The sequence below is a fragment of the Netta rufina genome, assembly GCF_964035555.1.
Source record: "Netta rufina genome assembly, chromosome: 2".
NCBI lineage: Eukaryota > Metazoa > Chordata > Aves > Anseriformes > Anatidae > Netta > Netta rufina.
In genome coordinates, this window is record NC_140124.1 from 51,701,837 (window position 1) to 51,721,113 (window position 19,277).

The window sequence follows — 19,277 nt, forward strand, 5'->3', positions numbered from 1 at the left end:
GGTATCTGTGTTCTTTCTGCATTTTCCTGTTAACAAGATACATGACAAAACAAGATGTATGAATGCCTGTGTTTAGATTAGGCACTGCTAAGCAGGGCTTAAATAAGCTTTTTGGAGCCCAGTGCTTAATCTGGCCAAGTAATGCAGTCAGTGCAGGGATTGCAGGAAGGTTTATTAGATCTGTTGCTGTTTTGGAGAGAGGGTTCCTCATAACCACTCAGTCAGAACTAATTATTCCTCCTTTCAAATCAGTTGTGTGGTAAGTGTGTCGGTCATGGAATGGTTTCAGTTGGAAGGGACCTCTGGAGGTCATCTGATCCAACTCACCTGCTCAAGGTGACTTTAATCAAGTAGCTCCTACTGAGTCAGATTGAAAGCATTCCTGAAATGATTGCTTTTTTTTTTTTTACATTGTTATTTCTATTATTGTTATTTTGGTTCCCATCACTTAGGGAGGACAGTGGAAAAATCTGTAAGGTACCAGAACACTTTGTCTGAAAACTTGCAGTAAGAAACTTGTTTTTTAAAAAAAAAAAAAAAAAAAAAAAAACTCTTCTCTTGCTGAAGAATGTGAAGAAACATCTTGAGTGTTACTGAGTGTGTTGTTGTTCCTCTTCAGAGAAATATCTCCTTGCCTTTGAATTCAGAAATGATTATAAAAGTGAGTAGCTGAAAGCTGTATGTCAAGAAGTCTGTTCAGTTGGACCTTGACTTGCAGGAGAAAGGGGCAGACAGGAGCCTCGTAAGGATCAACAGAAGCAGATGCAGCATCTGGGACGTAATAATGCCTTGTAACAGTGTGGGTGGGGACAGACTGGTTTCTTTCTAAGCAACCTGGCAGAAAAGGACCTGAGCTGGGGCAAGTGGTTCTCAGAGGCACCGAGCTGAGCCCTAGTGAGCAGTGTGTCCCTGTAACAAGGAAAGCCAATGACACTCTGGGCTGGTTCAGCAAGTGTGTAGCCACAGGCTGAGGGAATTACTGCAATTAATTGTTGCCCCATGTTGAACACTTGTCAGCCTGCCCTAGAAGCAAAGCTGCACTGTGAGGGTGTTCCTCCAGAAGAGGGGCCTGGAGCAGTTGTGGAATTGCCCTTTGTTGGAGGTGTTCAGGCAGGAAGCCAAGCAAGCCACTCCACTGTCCCCGTTCTGAGAAGCAGCTTAAACCAGATCATCTCCAGAGGTTAGATCTCCCTTCTCACTATGATTCTATGAGAACAGATGAAATATTTCTCCTTTAATGAGAAATTTACTATTGGAGCAGCTTGCTAGTGCAAAAGTAATTAAGTGTTGCTCTGAAACATCCCAGTAGGTGTAGGGTGGCAAAGTAAAAGAGTAATAGGCTCATGCAGGTGCAGTTTTGCTGAAATTCAAGGGTGTTAGACAAAGCAATGAGCTTAATGTTCTTTGCCTAATTAAAGAAAAACAGTCTTTTGAAAACAAAGAAGAAAAATGCCCTCTTAGCTATTCATAAAACATTCATGGTAGTACTAGTACTTTTTATAGTAATAAAATATGCTGTCCTGGGGGAATCTTACCATCTCAAGCCCACACTTGGTAAAAATCTAGCACCTTACCTGTTCAGTGTGTAGGAGGATGGCAGCATTAACAGATTTGCCTCTCTTTTTCACCTGACATTGTTCATGGGACTGCAGGCAGTCCTAATCTCACTACTTATTTCACTCTCATTTCTGAGGTAGCTCAGCTGCCTAAACCTAACATGGAAAAAAAATCCCTTACACCAGCTATTTTATTTGAAGGGCAGTCATAGGAGGTGAAGGGGGAAGTGTGGTGAAATCTACTAATTATACTTAAATACTAGTGCTACTTTTAAAATTTTCTTATGTCTTAAAGATTGTCTTTCTTAGAATGAAGCTACCATTCTTCAAGACCAGTGTCATGCATAAAGAAAATAATTTCCTGGAGGGGACTCAGCATTAGGAGAAATAAACAGGTCATCAAGGTACGCGTTGAACTGCGAGGACAAAGCAGTGAACCTGCCATGCAGTAGTGCTTTCACTGTGTCAGAGCTACAGGTGTTACTGCTTGAAATAAGCTTTTAAAGAGGACAGGATTTTTTTGTCTCTTGTTTGTTTGAAGTCAGTTTTACCCCCAAACAAACATCTAACCCTGCCCCCCTTCAAGCAGAACAAGGTAGGTAACTGTTATCAGCATTTTTCACTGGGCAAACATTTCGGGGATGCCTTGTTTGTATTTTAAAGGTTTGTAATGCGTAGTCAGGCTTCCACAGCTGTATGTATGCTTCTAGTGATCTGAGCTAGTAGGAATGTTTCAGGACCGTGACTTCACAAAGCATTCATGCTAGTTATTCAATGAAAAGCAGTAAGTGTTTCTCTGGTGATTGTGTAGCTATTTTAATATCATAGTCACTGCTTCTGAACAGTTGTCCTTTTACCCTAAATTTTGGAATTATAAGGGAAATAATTTGATATGAGCTTAAGTACTTTGTAAAGTTTGGAGGCAAAAGATAGTATTTTGGTATTGTCCAAGTAACAGCAAAATTAGTAGTTAGAACTCAGCTGTAGCACAGGACTACTGAGGAATTGTTTAGCTGTAAGAATATGCTAATATGAAGTCTTAGAGCAATATCAAGTTTAACAAAAATGTAGGCTTAGCCACTAGTTAAATTTCAAGAAAGAAAACAAAACACATCACAAGTGCCCTGTGGATACTTTCCAGTTTTATTCTGCTGCCATAACATAGTCACACAGAAGAGTTGAAGTGTAACAGATCATGCTCTGCATTCAAATATTTTTGATAACATTTAAACAAACCTGCTCAAAAAAAATTCCCTTGTTCTTTATTTGCAGGGAATAAATTAATTAAACACAAAAGTAAAACACATACATGCTTGAAATAAAATTTGACATAGGAAATTAAAAAATTGGGGGGACATTAATTAAGAATGAAGCCTCAGAACCAGCCTGATGTTCTTATATATTTTAAATCACCATAAGCTAAAGTGGAACATATTTTATTTACTCCTCAAACTTAAGTGCAGTACAACTCTGTTTAAGTGCCTTGGCACAAAAATAATATACAAATAATTAATAGACTAGGCCATTGATAAATGCATCATTTCTTATTTTTTCTTAATGCTATAAGTGTGCAGCAGCTGAAGCCAAATGTGACAATATTTGTTCCTGTCCATCTCTATTTCCTAGAGTGTATCACTTATCTACCTACAGAGCCTGTAGGTAGATTTAAAACCCCAAGTACAAATTAACAGGATGGAAGCACATGCCTAAAATAAGCATGTTCATGCAAGCTTTCAACTGTAGAAATGGAAGCTGAGCTCAACTTTCCAGGCAGTTCGTTCTTAAATACACAGTGGGCTTATATGCTCTTATGGAGCTGACTGAAGTTTAGACCAAAGTCAGCTGTAAGCAGCCACTGAATTAATGTCTTGAGCTCATAGTAATAAGCTTTTTTTTTTTTTCCCTCACATTCACAAGCTCCACTCCTATTAATGTTTTTGCATGTAATAAACTGGGAACTCAAACATATACAGCTCTCAGTCTTCCCTAGGTGCGCTGTAAGTGGGCTTGTAATATGTGAAATTAACAAAGTGCAAATGATTACCAAAAGCAAAATCTGACATTTGATTATCTTTCATCCTCAAAGGATTTTGTCTTGCTTCTTATAGCCTTTAAATTACAATTTAATACTTGGAAATACTTTTTAAACTGTACATATTAGCCTTTATGTAGAGAAAAAATTATGAACAGTTACACTTTCCCTATTAATCCATATAATTCAGCTTTAAGAAGCAGAACAGAATATATATCTGAAAAACATCTAGTTATATAAACATCTTCACCTTGTAAATTAAAGATTAAATAAAGATATTTAACAATATCCTTGCTACTCTAAAAACAAATTTTAGGTATTTAAAAAGAATTGCATTTATTCAGTAGGATTTTTCTTATGGTTGCTTTTGTCTTTTTCAATGATAGTTTTATGAAAATAAGCACTGTAACATAAAAAAAAAAAGCTTTGTGTCACTCTTACATGAAGAGATTAAAAAATGAAAAAGCCTATGCTTGAGAATGAGGGAAGGAGAAGAATAAGTGCTTACTGGCCTTCCAGAAACATGAGCTCTGCAGTAAAGTTACATGGAAGGCATAATGGAACAGAACTAAGAGTTGTTGGTATTTTTTTTTTCCATTACTACCATTTTAGTGGAACAGTAATACAATAGATATTCCGGTTGTGCCTGTCCTACTTCTATTAAAAAATACTTTGTCTTCCCCATCTCATGGAAAAGCTATTAGATAGATGCTTAGCCCTTACTGAATAACTCCCACAAGTTGCTTTTAATAATACTTTAACAACAAAAGAAAAAAAAATCAAGTCAAAGTGCAAGCCACCTGGTTTCAGCCCTTCATAAAGTGTTAATATTTTCCCTCATTCATCTTAACTTATTTTTTAAATATAAAAGCTGAATGAGCCATTAGGAACTTAGAGTCCTTCTTTACTCCTTGCTGTACACTCATGTCGGTAGACATCCTCTACTCAGCCCAAGTGAATTTGGAGTTTTGTTTTCAAAATTATTATAGAAATATAATATTTTTAAGATGTCCTATTTCTAAATGATCAGAAGCACTAAGGAAATCTAAACTTACCCTATTGTAACAAGGATTTCTCTGAGTAAAACAGGGAGAATATTTAAAAGAAGTTTTTAAAATTATGTAAAAGTTTATTTTTCCTTTCAAGTTTTTATAAGGTATAATAACCTTACTATGATTGCACTGTAAACTGTTCCAGCAGTCTGATTTAAACAAACTTGATATTCCAAAGCCTAAGTGTTGGAGGCTAAGAAACTGAAAAAACACTGTAGAAGAGGTTATTGATTACAAGTGGAAAGAATGATAGTTGAGTTCATTCCTACAGTAATTCTAGAATTTGTCTAGGTTATTCAGGTTTTGGGGAGCAAGTTTGAACTCCTCTGAGCATAATTCACCTGAGAAGCACAGTTAGTGGAAAACTCGTATTCTCGTTACTAACTGCCAGCATTTTTAATGCTGTATGTTAACTTAGTCTTGTTTTAATCTGACCTTCTGAAATGAAGATCTGCAATAGCGTGACTTGAGCCACACAGAAAAGGACTCACAACAGAAGTTCTGTTAGTTAAGCTGTGGCCAGGGACTCCAATGTCACTCTTGCTAGTAATATCTTAGCTGGAAAGAAAAAACAACCCCAACAATAAGTATTGTTAGGGCTTGGAAAGGGGAAGCAACAACAAAATAGGAAAAGGAAGATGAAGATTTTATCTTCAGGTACCATATGCTATTAAAGTACCATTTAGAAAAAAGACAGCAAATAGGAAACTTGAAGATAGTTTTATCCACAGAAAACAATTTAAGATATATCTGTAACCACAAAATTTCAGTACTTAAAATGCTGCTATTTTGCTCGCTTCTCGAACCCCACTCAAGTAAGCTCCTGTAACGGTCTGAGGAAAGTGCCTGTTCGTGGCCTGTATTAAAAAAAGACAAAGTGACTTGTTTCTAAAACTATTAAAACAGCTAGAATTTCAGTTTCTAAGATCAGTTATGTTTTCCTTAAGCAAATGCCGACATTTTAAAATGGTATGGAAAACTTGAGTGAAAGTATTTAAGAGGAAAGACATGATTTTTGGCAGCATCAAGATCTGCAAGCAAGTCAGTCTGTTTTACTGTCTGTACTTCAGCGAGACATGTAACTGCTGGTTCAATATAGAAGGCACCTGTGCCATCAGCAGCGTGCATTTGTTACATTACCCGCAAATACAGTAACAGCAAGATAATTTGACTAAAAATACAAGTGGAGCATGTTGTCTTGTCATTTTGTTACAGTTATGCAGTTTGCTCCCAACCTCAGATACTTGGCAAGCTTCCTGTTCCCAATAATAGGAATTAAAGAGGGGTCTGTGTCAAAATCAAGAAACATCAGCGTATTTGTGTAATAGAATATTTATATGCTACCTCTAAATTAATAAGCGTTGGCTAACAAAAGATGATCTTTCATAAATAGTTCCCCAATAACCTTAAACAAAGATACTTACCTCACCAGCAAAAAAAACTTTTCCTTGTATGTCTTCAGCTATAATGTCATAAGCTTCACCGCTGCCTCCTGTTCTTACGAAGCTGTATGCCATCTGGAGCCATGGATCTTTGCTCCATCGAGTAACAAAAAACTTTACTGGGTCTGGAACCTCCTGTGTAATCAAGGTAAAGCTTATGTGCTACACAAAAGAGCTCCTATTTGGATAGCTTTCCATAATCTTTAGAGAATGGCAGTATTATTACAACACAGATTGGATTAAATTCCAGAATTAAATTCTAGGCTTCCTTTGGTGACTACTGGCATATTTTTTTTTTACTAGACATGTCTGATGGCTGAAACATTACTGTTGCACTGTTTTGAATGCAACAAATCTGGATATTATATCTAGAACTACACAGAAAAATCCCGTTAACATAATGCATAGTCTTGCAAACATGTAAAATACCAGTATCAACATCATTCAGTATGTTTGTGTGTATAACATAAGCACTTTACATCTTAGTAAGGCACAATGCTTTGCAAGTTCTAGCTTGTTAAATCTCAAAATATAATCTCCATTTTGTGGATTATTTTATTCCAATGGAGAAATAACATGTCTAAAATCAGAAAGTGAGCTAGTTTGAAAGCAAGGCCCAGGGAGAAAACAGAAAACTAAGTCCATAGTTGAGCCTTGAGAGTAATACCATCTATTCTTTGTCACACTACAGCATGTAATTTCCACACCATTCTACCAAAAAGAGCCTGAACAACTGTACGAGGGCTCGGTTAACTACAGCTGTGTCTTACTCTTAAGGAGTTTGTGATAAGTAGACAAAAGTACCTCTGATTGTCTCCTGCACAACATTTGGTATCAAAAACAGACTATTCTGTTCAGGTAGCACCCAAAATACTAGAGTGCAAGCAATCAAAACAAGAGCTGGCCAAACAGCTACATATGGCAAGTTGAATGGACATCCCAGAATTGGTACACCCCTAGAAGCCACCTCATCTTTGCAAATCCTGCAGCACTGTGGACAGATGGCTGAAATTCACAACTGCTATAAACCACGGGAACAAAGAGGAGAGAATTGTCCTTCTGGGCTAGTGCCAAAACCCAAGACCTGTTTGCTGCCTGTATGTAAAATAGCAGGTATGTGGACTTGCGTTGCCATGATTCTAGTAACTGTAAAGCTGTCACCAAAAGTTTGTTTAGCAGGTAAAGGAAAGCTTTTGGATGCCAAAAATCTTTCCAGGATTGTTAGTCCAAGCATTCCCTGAGACCTAACTGCTCAGAGTAATTTAACTGCAAGATATTACAGTCCATTAAATAGAGTGCAAATAACATTACTAAGTAATAACCTTCTTGCCCCAGATTTATCAGACTTTTCCTATTAGTGCTTATCCTGATGATGAGCTGGTGGGGAAGTAAGGGAATTTTTACTCTATTTCTTTACAGTCAAGCTAGAGGGCCCTTGACTGATCATCTTGCTTGTACCTCCACCCCCAGGTATCTCAGGACAGGCTGTTTCTTATTAAAAGACTAACCTTCCCCCACACAGACACCTGCATCTAATTTCAGTGGCTTTTTATGCTGGAGGAAAAAAAAAAAAAAAAGAATTATTATGCTTAGAGCTTTTATGATGTATTAGAAGCAGGGATAACCAACAAAAAGTTTGGAAAAAAAATTACAATTTAGGAGTGTATTACCTTCCTGAAGTACTGATTTATTTTAATTGTCATTTCTAAAAGCACTTTGAAGGCAAGTTCATTTCTGGTGTTCTATTCAATACGTTTTTTCCTTGGGACGGATCTAAGAAATCTCAATATGTATTTTTTTAGACAAGAGACCAACTGTTGTTTTTACCATATCTCAAAGGATGCATATGTCCTCAAACACACAGAAAAAGAAAAAATCAAACAGGGAAACTTTGGTACTTTAAACATCAGGTAACACAATCAAAAGCTTTGTCTGTTGGCAAGTTAATTCATGGTTTTTAAGAGAAGAGGCTTCTCTTACCTGCTCCTTAAACAGCTCTCGAAGTACAGTCATACACTGCTGCAATACTTGTTTATCATCTAAATTCTTAATGGTTGTCACAGCATCTCCAGTGACCACTGACATTAAAATGCTTTGTTTGCCCTAGAAACAAAACATTAACATATTGCATCACTTCAAAATTACTAGTTTAGGTACCTGGAGTGCTGCATCCAGGTGTGGGGCCCCCAGCACAAGGAGGATGTGGGGCTGTTAGAGGGGGTCCAGAGGAGGGCCACAAAGATGCTCACAGGGCTGGAGCACCTCTCCTGTGAAGAAAGGCTGAGAGAGCTGGGGATGTGCAGCTCTCAGAAGAGAAGGCTCTGGGAAGACCTCACTGCAGCTTTTCAATAAAGGGGGTTTATAAAAATGATGGTCAGTGACTTTTTGCTTGATAATTTTGTAGATAATGATAGGACAAGGGGGGGGTGGAGGGCTAAAACTGAAAGAGGAAATATGTAGATTAGAAATTAGGAGGAAGTTCTTCACTCAGAGGGTGGTGAGGCACTGGCACAGGCTGCCCAGAGAGGTTGTGGATGCCCCATCCCTGGAGGTGTTCAAGGCCAGGCTGGATGGGGCCTTGGGCAGCCTGGGCTGGTGGGAGGTGTCCCTGCCCGTGGCAGGAGGGTTGGAACTGGGTGGACTTTAAGGTCCCTTCCAACCCAAGCAATTCTGTGATTCAAGGCTAAGTCCTTAGCATCTGATTCTGGCCAAAGAAAGGAAAGCTCAGTTCTCCTGATGCTTCTTTTCATTTCAAGAAGTTTGCTATGATTCAGTAATTTCAAAGATCAAGTAGTGACTATAGAATACCACAGGCTGTCAAATCTATTAAATTCCCCCTCTTATCTATAAGGCAATTCTTCTGTTACTAAACTTGATAGCTATCAGAGAATAGTTATCTATTCTATTAGCTGTAGATAGCACACTGAACCTCAAGTAGACTCACGTAGAATGAGCTCCTAAGTATTATGGAGAAAACTTCTTTACAGAAAGCCATATACAGGTATTGATATTGTAATAACAGAGTGCAACCTTCACAGGAGAGTTCTTTTTTTGGTTAAGTCATGGGATTACAGAGTGACTTTTAACTGATGCCAAGTAATAAGCAGCACTTGTTAAAGCATGAAAAATTGTGTGTAGGGTGCCTGCTTGGAACTGTCAGGGAAGGGAAACAATGTCAATACACTGGTTTGGATCATTTTTGAAATCGATTAATTTGGCCTTGCATAGCTCAGTTTCATGCAAAACCTATTCTTTGTTTTGTGCTGCTTCACACAGCCATTCAGGCCACTGCAAGCCAGTAGCTATTAGTAAACTGGCATCGACTTTTTTAGGTTTAAGTAAGGAAACAAATGTCCTAAACTGGAAGTGACTGGCAGACTTTCCCATATTTGTTCATCTGCAGTTAGGTGTTACACACTTGTTTTCAGGATAGCTTTACACTAAAAACATTAAATTTACTTGTATATTATTTTGTAGACAAATCTGGGAAAATGCTGCCATTTATTACAAAGTATAAATCAACTTTTTCTTGCTAAGAAGTGATTACACTTCTTTTAAGAGTAGCAGAAAAAAAAAAGTGAAGCTTTCAATTTTCAGTAACTATTGTACCAAGATTACAAACTGTATTTCTAAAGGGACAACAGAAAATACAGATGGTGTATGATACCTCTGGATCCATGTCATAGAAGACGCTAAAAAGTCCACGTTGGCTGGAATTGGGTGGAACGTGGCCAAAAAAATCAGCTCCTTGAATTTTACTGTCCCAAAATCTATAAGGAAACTGCAAGGCAATCTAGAGAGAAAGAAAGAGAGAGGGAATCGAATAATTTCATACTACAGAACTCAAAACTGGTCTAACTCTTTTGCCCTTTTCCACTCAATTAGAGGCATACAGTTCTGTAAGGGGGTCTCAACAAAGACTGTATGGGCCTGTTCACCCAGGGGAACAAGGTGGGAAATAAAACTGAAGTCCCAGAAATTGAAAACAAAATCAAGTTCACAATTTAATTCACTATGGAAAACGCTCAAATTCGGCAGAGTTTTTACAAACTTAATGCAGAACTCAGAATTACCCACAATGGATGGAGATCATTGAATCTTGCCTTTAGATTTCCACACTGCTATTGTCTGGTTTCTGGTATTACTTCTGTTACTATTTTGTTCTAACCACAGACCTTACAAGGGATCTTTTCATGAGCAATTGTCTTTTTGCACTGGGAAAATGTAGATTTTACACTGGTCAAATACACAGCTTTCAGTATTCATCTGAAGTAGTTCATATATTTGTTAGGTCAAAAGGAATGGGAATAAGAAAATATTATGAGAGTTTGGGAATATCTAAGATCAATGTAAGGCTTGCATAAAAAGTTTAAGCTGTGAAGTGATTCTGCAATTTCTTTTCAATTTCAAACAATTTCTTTTAAAAAACAGATTTGAGTTGGGAATGCTATGAAATACATTTGATCCTTGCTAGCATTTTTCTCTTCTGAGCATTTTAACAATGTACAGCGTGCAGGTTAAAAAAGAAATGAATACAACTATTTCCACTAAGTTTCTCAAATAGTAGAGAAATAGAGAAAAGAAGCAGCTCTACAAAATGTTTCTTTCCATGCTTCCTTTCCCTGTCCCACCCCCTCCAAAACTGCATGTAACAGATGCGTCACCGAAGATTTTTGGCTAGAGAATACAAGTAAAACCAAATGTCTAGGTGAACTCTTAGAAATGCACAGCAAAAGCAACAGGGCCAAAGAAGCCAATGTTTCTGTGAAAAGAAGCTGAAACATACTCCAAATTTCCTTACCTTCTCAATGACTCCTGCTCCCAAACTGTTAATAGCTTTAATTTTTTTTTCTGACAGTGGAGGATTAAACTGAATGGCATTTTTCTGAAGAAGGGCCAGTGGTACGGTCACTAATACCTGAGAGAAATAATTACAGTCACAATAGCAGCAAAAGCTGAACACTGCACTTAAGCCTAATGGCATCCTCTTAACTGTCTTGGATTTTTCATGTAAGATGCAGCATAATACTCACCAGACGTCTCAAGATTAGTGTCTGATCTTACTGAGCGTTACATTCAGGTGAGAACAGGTCCCTCAGTTCACTCACTGGCTTTTAAGCTGCAATCTGCTGAATTGCTTGTATCACTGGCTAACCATGCTGCTAATTTTAATACCTCCTGTAAATTATAGTCATTGACTATCAGATTAAAAGAACTGTCTTTTTGAAAAGAGGAAAGATGTGTTTTTGTTGTGTTTTTGTTTTTTTTTTTTCCCCCTTCAGAGATTCCCACTCTTTAAATTTTGTTCAGCGACACAAGTGATGACAATCCAATTTTGATCACACTTAGGTATCGTTTTTAAAATGCCTAAAATATAAATTATGCAGCACAAAACAGATGGGGACACAGGAAATAAGGGTGACTGAGAAACATGGGTTGTTGAGTCCAGCATCCCAAAGGGAAAAGTTTCATGGGGTAGACTTACATGTCAAGTGGGGTAAAGCTGAGTAGGGAATGGAACCAAAAAAAAACAAAAAAACACCTGCCATCCTAACTGTCACTTCAGAGACCAGATAAAAATCTATGTGATTCACATTTTTATAGTGCTAACTTTATAGACCTTAGCTCTTTAAATCAACTAGTACTCAAAACTCAAGCATGTGGAATGAAAAATATATTCTGGAACACGCAAATACAGGTCTTTGGAATATACGGGTGAGTTTTCATCTCTGAGAGAGTAGAAATTGGACTAGAGCGTCTTCTGAGGGAAAGGGAGGGGAAAAAAAAGTACAGGTCCTGTGGTCAATACTGCTCTTGTGTTCTCCAAAATCCGTAAACTTGAAGCATATTGGTTACCTTTTGGGTTCTCCACACTGTTCCTTCTGCAGTAGTGACCTGTACTTCTTCACCCGAATAATCAATGCTCTGTACCTATTGAAAGGCAAGTGCAAAAACATTATACTACAAAATCTATATGTGCAATATAAAGTCAGACAAGAATAGCTAATATAGCACCAGTCTGCAAACTAGTTAAGTACAAATATCCACAGAAATATTGAAAGAAAGGAAAAAAAGCTTCTATGTAGCTGAAAAAGAAAAATCATGATTCTAACATACCAGCTTATCACATTATGTTTAAGTACAGATGGTCCTCAGAGAGGCTTTCCAGAAATAGTATAAAGTGTTCCTTACTAGAGAGTTCATTACAGTATTCTTTAAAAATTCAAGTTAGTTAAAGTGATTTTTTATTACTGTATACCTTTGACACTGCATTCATCAAATACTATGATTCAATTTATATAAAATTATTAGACTGCACTCCATTTAGACTACATTTAGACTGTAGAAATACAGCTGTGTTTTCAGTATCAGAGATTTAATATAAGTAGTATTACTTGATGCTAATGGCAACATCAATAATTTAGTTTCTGATCAGTCAGAAACTTAACTTGTCCTCTCTTTTCTTAAAGCTAAGCTGGAATAACTGCAGCTGCAGATTTACCTGGTCGAAAAGAATATAAAAGATATGATCACAGAATCACAGAATCACAAAATTTATAGGTTGGAAGAGACCTCAAGATCATCGAGTCCAACCTCTGACCTAACGCTAGCAGTCCCCACTAAACCATATCCCTAAGCTCTACATCTAATGATGTGGTGTGTCAAAGTAAAGCAAGGCAAGTACTACATTAACATTTTCCACACTTACTGGGAAATTCAACCGGATGTCCAGTCCTTCTGCCAGTGTATCAATCACTGTAGAATACCCCACAGTTAGAAGAGTGTGATCTCCAGCAAACTGGGCAAAAAATTCGTTATGGTCCCACGAGCGTGCAGATACCTGTGGGCAGAAAATAACTAGCTGTCGCTACTGGTGAGGTGACATGGGTACTAGCAGAAGTTACACAGCTTAGAAGAAGCCACCCTAATTCCCTTCACAACCCGGGGAGGGGGGAGGAAAGTACAGCACAATAATATATTGCAGTGCTGACAAAAATAAACGGCTTATTTTCCTGAAAACTCTAAATGGCATGTAAATTGCTGGATTAAGAAAAGTAATGATATGAGTTGGTCACTAGCACATAATTTATAGTTCTGCTTAGGACAGGGAAAAAAAAAAAAAAAGAAGTGGTACAGAAATTCAGGTGGATAGTAGTTGATTTATTTCAGTTTTCTCTCTCCAGCAAAGCAGCCAGATTTTACAGCCCTAAGACTTCCAATAAAAATTGAAATACTTCCTACCATGAGAGGGAAATGAGATATTAAAAGATCTCAATATATTTTTTCTCTAACTTTGCAGATTTTTCCACGATATCTTTCACTGACAATAGTGATATTTGCACTAAGCAATCACTACTTGGCAGTTAAAAACCTGAAGCAATTCTCCTCAAACTGCTGTTGAAATGCCAATTCCTAACACTGCAATTGCATTTACCTCATATTTTGATTTTCAAATCAACAAGAAGATAAGTTTTAGCATCTGTCTTATTTCCCCTGGGTGCTAATGAATTTGAAAAGCTTGACAGATCAAAATATTCTCCATTGATTGTCCTGGTATAACACTGTCTTGCAGATTTTTGTTATTTCTTATATGCTTCTCAGTTCCGATCAGATTTGTGCATCTGCACACATCAATCAGCTCTCCCACTACCAGCATAAGTTTGACCCTAAACATCTCTAACCCAAGCAACAGGATTGAGTAAATAACACACTGCAAACATCATCATACTTTGATATTTCCTGAACCTGCTTGGTTAACTCTGAAGTCGCGAGGAAAGCCAAGTATCACATAGGCAACAGAATACCTAGGAGTGGTGAACTGGGGCCACCGTCATGGTGTTGGAACACTTCAGAAGTTAAATGCTTTTATTCTCAAGATACCTAGCAAGGTAGAGAAATACCTCAGTTTTTAAACACAACTGAGAAGCAGAAGTCACACACAACATCTGAGGCCGAGTAACTCTCTTGTGAATTCTACCACCCAGATTCTCAGCAAAATGCCCTGATTCCACTGCACCAGCTACTCACAACTTCTAAAGTTAAAGAGGATATCGCTGCAAGCACCTCGTGAACTCCCTTTAGATTACTTAAGGAGGTGCTGGAATTTGTGTCACGATGCTTTTAAAGAACGGGTTAGGGATATAGGAATAGTTTAGGGCTAGCTGATTCTTCCTTGGGGCCACAGATGAATCAGATAGCTTGTCAATGTCACTTGCAACGCTATTTTCTATAGAGCTCAACCATGTCAAAAAACAGCTGTCAAAACTCACCTGAGAGAGATTGCTGCCACAGGCGTACTCCAAGTTACTGAGATGGAACTGTAGTACTTTTTCTTCCAGCTCACTGAACTGGATACCAGACTCCTGAATGAAGGCTTTATAGATCTCCTGTATTTTCTCTGTAAAAGAACGTGTTTAAAATAAGAATATATCATGATTCATCAGAAGTCCTACTGCATTTCAGTATGCTATTCTCTGGATCACATGATTTTCAAGTTTACTACTAGTTTGGACTAAGATCTTTTTCATCTCCCCCAGAAAAAGAAACACAAGATCCTTCTGGTGATAAAATGTAGCTCTGTTGCTTAAACATAGGTTTCCCTACTAAAATCTTTCAAAAAGGAAACATCCATAATTTCAGGAAAAAAGGAAAAAAAAAAAAAAGGTTTAAAAGATTTGTTTTTTAAAGGGCAACAGCATAGTCGGGATAGTCAATTGAGACAGTAGAGAAATTAATTGTTTAGTTATCAATGTACAGTTGAAGATATTTCAAGGAAAAGAGCACTTCAATATAACAGAGAATCCTTGCAAATAAATAATTTTTTTTAAGTTAAGGAGATGAGAAATTTGATCCAGAGTTCACTGAAGACCACGGGAATTATTAATTCTGCCTTACTGAGCCCACAGTGAAAAGATTTGGGATGCAATCATTTCCAAGCAAGTTTTATTTGTTGTTGAATATACTTGCATGCTGTAAGTGGGAGGCATTACCAACAGAGATGGGGACATTCTTGGCAGTAAAAAGCTTTGATCAGGCTCTTTTTTAGACAGATTAGTCATGATGAATAAAACTAATGGCTAGCTATATCCTGCTTTGGTAAGAAACAAGTCTTTTGAACTGCTATTGCCATTAGTTTTCTGTATACAAAAAAAAAAAAAAAAAAAAAAAAACCTACATCTTGAAAACAAGATATTACATTAAAAGTAATACAGAATTCTAAAAGCCTTCAAATTAGGCTTCCTTAAAAGTTACACGTGACATTTTAGTCTCTGTGTATATGGTAGTCAGTCAATTTCCCTTCGTCCTCCTGAGAGTCACATTATCACTGCTGTATTTAAGGTCAGATGTGCAGCCACACACTTTTTAAAAAGGCCAATGTAAAAGAAAATTTAATACAAAACTCTGAATTCTGATGGTTATGAGCACAGCCAACATCTTCACTTTTAAATACATCTCCCACTTACCACCAAGAGGAACATCTTGATGTTGGGTTTTATCTTTTCTCCACTCAGAGACAACATCTAGGATGGCATTGAAATGAAAGTCCATACGTTTATCAATAGTGGGATCTGTTATCCTTCCACCTTCCTGGATCAAGTCACATTTCTCCCCTAGTTTGTGCATTTTAATGCCAAGCTTAAGAAAAAGACATTTTATTGCTTTTTAAATATGGAAAAACTACAGTGCCTAGCCTGCTCAAAGTTATTTAAAGAAAAGTGAATCCCTCAGATTTAAGCGATGTCACTCAAAAAGCATCCATGACTTTAAATAATTAGTCAGATTAACTCAGACTCTCATCCTCCTAGCACTGAAATACCAACAGCCCTTCTATCCCTTAATTGTCAACAAACCATGTCTCCCCACTCCTCCATCCTTTTCTATATCGTGGATTCTCTGAAACCTAGTCTCCAACTTCCCCATCAAGTCAAGGGCTAGAACAGAGTTGTTGGGTCTGTTCTCAGCCACGATGAACCAGTTTCCTTCATTTTTACCTTGCCTTATCTTCTTTTTGCCATTGAAATCAGTTCTTTTCCACAGCTTTCTGGTAACTTATCCCCCAACAGTTCCCTACGACTCAGGAATCAACAGGATGCATCTCGCCAGATATTGCCCATTTTGTTAGCAAACAAGCAAAGAAAGAAACGATTTTGAATTAAACCTAGTATCTTGCTCTGCTTGTCCAGCTTGTATCAAACACCCAACAGACCTAAGTCAGAGAACAGACTGTATGTTCCACAGTCGGTCTGGAGAAAATAGCACTAGAATAGCTCTAATTTCTTCCTAGGGCCTTGTTAACTTGAACTGCACCCCAGGGTTTTTTTGCATACCCTCACATATCTCCAAGGCTGTTGCTCACCAATGCAGATCAAGATAGAGCTGGACTTTGGATCAAAAATGACATCAAAGACCACATGGGAATGGGCACCCAACGTGCATTTAGAAGTCATTGCACCTCATCTCATAACTAAAATGTGACTTAAAACCAAAAAATACATTTTTGTTCTTCATGACACCGTAGAGCACTACGCTGTTAGAACAACACGGGCTGGATGTGCATGTCTTCCTGAACGAACTCCAGATTCAAGCTCCACTTGGGGAAATCCTGCTTTCTACTCAAACAATCAAGCTGCATTGCTTTTGCAGCAGTAGCTAGTAAACTTATTAAGCGTTATTTGTGCAGAATCAAACTAGAAATAACAGAGGCCAAGCCAAGGCAAGTCTATCATGGACATAGGTATTGCAGCAGCACAGCAACAGCCTCCCACAGTAAAGCCCTTCTCAGCTCCAAGGATTTGCCTGTACTAGAATCAGCGGGCTGCCAGGAGCCTTTTTACATTTTTATCTCCAGACAAGGGCAAAAATGTGGTTACTTCTGTTTCTGAAGCTGAAGCCACCCTAGCTAGCTTTACATAAGGTGCCTGAGATCGTTCATTACACAGCCCTTGTCTGTCCCCAGCTGTCACTAAAGATAGGATACCAACGTGGAGTTTACTTAAAATGCAGAAGAGCATTTTAATCATGTCATGAAAAAGGACTCCCACCCTTACCCACCCACCTACGCCTGGCTTTTAACAACACTTTTGCACTAACGATAATGCATGGCCACGGTAGGGAACCCACTTGCTCACACATTAGTGCCATGGGGTTGTTGACACATCCGTTGACGATTTGGGCGCCTCTTCCAACAGTGACTCCCGTGAACGTCTTATCATCCCACACTCGGCCACCAATTCTGTCCTTAGCTTCTAAGACAATGACCTGTGACAGAACGCAGTTTAGGAAATTGCGAGGCATGATTATAATAAACATATCTGCTCAACTGCAGAGCAAGGCGGAAAACAAAGCAAAACTGGACAATCAAACTAAAATCCATCAACACTAACAATCTTAACACTATTTTTGTTTCTTGATATAGCTCATTTATGCATTTAAATTTTAATGTAAAGGTTATTCTTTAGGATATATATACACACATAAAATAACTGATACTTTTAAAAGCAACCGTAGTTTAAAAAAAACAACAAAAAAAAACTTTTTTTAAAAAGGTAAAGACATATTTGGAAAATCTAAAAATTGGAGTTCAAGGTTTGCTAGAGACTTTTAAATACAATTATCTGACTACAGTGTCCACCTTAGGACCTCTATAAACCTTTTGGAGAAGTTTATTCCTGTGGTATTCCAAGAATACTTTATTGTCATATTTCTGTCATTTACACATACTTTCTTCAGCATCCACCACTTATCATAGTCAGACACAGGATACTGGACTGAATGGATATTTTATCTGACTGAATATGTTTATTATTATTTACTTTTATTATATTTTTGTCTTTAGATAAGTCTTTAATAAAAAAAAAAAAAAAAAAAAATCAATCTGTCCAGAACAGCAGAAAGCAATAGGAAAAAATAAAGACAATGTAAAAAAATAATTACAATATATTTCATATATTAAAAAAAATGTCCTGCCAGTTGATAATTACATATTTTACTGCAGGAGGGCTTTCCACAGGACTTGATGGACAATAAGGCTGCACTGCAATTTGCTCTTCAACAACCAATGAATGAGATAATGGCGCAATAGGATCTGGGGTTTCGCTTTAAAAAAAAAGTTTAGGAAAGTAACGTGCTCATTCATTTCCTTAAACATCAGTCCTGCAAACATTTCATGTGCAAAGAGCCCCACAGATTTTCATAAGAACACTCTAACGTGTTAAATTATGTCAACATGTAAATATTGTGGGATCACACTGCTAATGATAAATAGGAGGGAAAAGGGAGATGCACATTTTTAAATTTAAAAAAAAAAAATAGGTACATTAAATTGCACAAAGGAGAGAAAATGTCCTCTCTTTTAAACATCCATCATCAACAGTTTTATTATTTGGACATGAATATCCCTGTCTTCCCTATCCTCCCAACTCAAGTCTGTGCAAAATATTCAGTACTTGCTTTACTGGATTTTAGATAAAAGTAAATGCTGTCTTAAACAGCAGTTTTACTCAGTAAAACCCCAGATTTCACAAATTAATTAGAATGCCCTATACTTAGATGTTTATAACAAGAATATTGTTATGCTATTATATTTTCAAACATTTTCAAAGCAGAAGTCTGATTTTTTCAAGTAATGTACTCTCAACTTTCTTACCTTAATTCCAAAGTTGTGCAGTTGTCGGGCTGCTGCTAATCCTGCTGCACCAGCCCCAACAATAATGACAGATTTCTAAAAAATAGTAAAATACTTAAATAAATATAAATAGTCAGAGCTAAAATAGAAGTGATCATTGCACACAATTCTTGCTAAATTTTAAATACCCACAGATTTCAGAATTTAAGTGGTCTTGTCCTCTAATGTAATCATTTAGAAACGATACTGCATTTAATATACAGAAAAGGCCAATTGTAGCTTTGAAAAAAAGTTAAAGTTTTTAGGCACTTTAAATTCAGATGTCTTGATTTCTTTTAACTGGAACAGCTGAAGTTATCAGGCAACTAACATGCTTTGTAACAATTTTAATCACAAATTGGCTTGACCAATAAAAACTATTTTATAAATTGTGACCACACAGAAATATGCTTTCCATATGTAAATCAACTTACTATTTCTAGGAGGTAATCCATTACAGAACACGTTCATTCTACAAGTTTCTGTGTGCTGTCATACAGATTGCTACTCGTAAGGATGTACCCTTTAATC

General features: G+C 37.2%; 1 protein-coding gene across 2 annotated transcripts in view; it reads right to left on the bottom strand.

The window, feature by feature from the left end:
- Nucleotides 1-2,681: 2,681 nt before the first annotated feature.
- Nucleotides 2,682-19,277, bottom strand: part of KDM1B (lysine demethylase 1B) — a 29,055-nt gene continuing 12,459 nt past the window's right edge. For both annotated transcript variants that reach the window (XM_084306724.1, XM_084306725.1), the window contains 11 exons: nucleotides 18,729-18,803; nucleotides 17,204-17,341; nucleotides 15,547-15,718; nucleotides 14,353-14,480; nucleotides 12,792-12,923; nucleotides 11,939-12,013; nucleotides 10,884-11,000; nucleotides 9,750-9,875; nucleotides 8,063-8,185; nucleotides 6,065-6,217; nucleotides 2,682-5,497 (listed from right to left, as the gene is read on the bottom strand). In XM_084306724.1, the coding sequence (XP_084162850.1) occupies nucleotides 5,414-5,497; nucleotides 6,065-6,217; nucleotides 8,063-8,185; nucleotides 9,750-9,875; nucleotides 10,884-11,000; nucleotides 11,939-12,013; nucleotides 12,792-12,923; nucleotides 14,353-14,480; nucleotides 15,547-15,718; nucleotides 17,204-17,341; nucleotides 18,729-18,803 (1,323 nt within the window). In that variant the 3' untranslated portion in view covers nucleotides 2,682-5,413. The remainder of the gene's footprint in view (nucleotides 5,498-6,064; nucleotides 6,218-8,062; nucleotides 8,186-9,749; nucleotides 9,876-10,883; nucleotides 11,001-11,938; nucleotides 12,014-12,791; nucleotides 12,924-14,352; nucleotides 14,481-15,546; nucleotides 15,719-17,203; nucleotides 17,342-18,728; nucleotides 18,804-19,277) is intronic.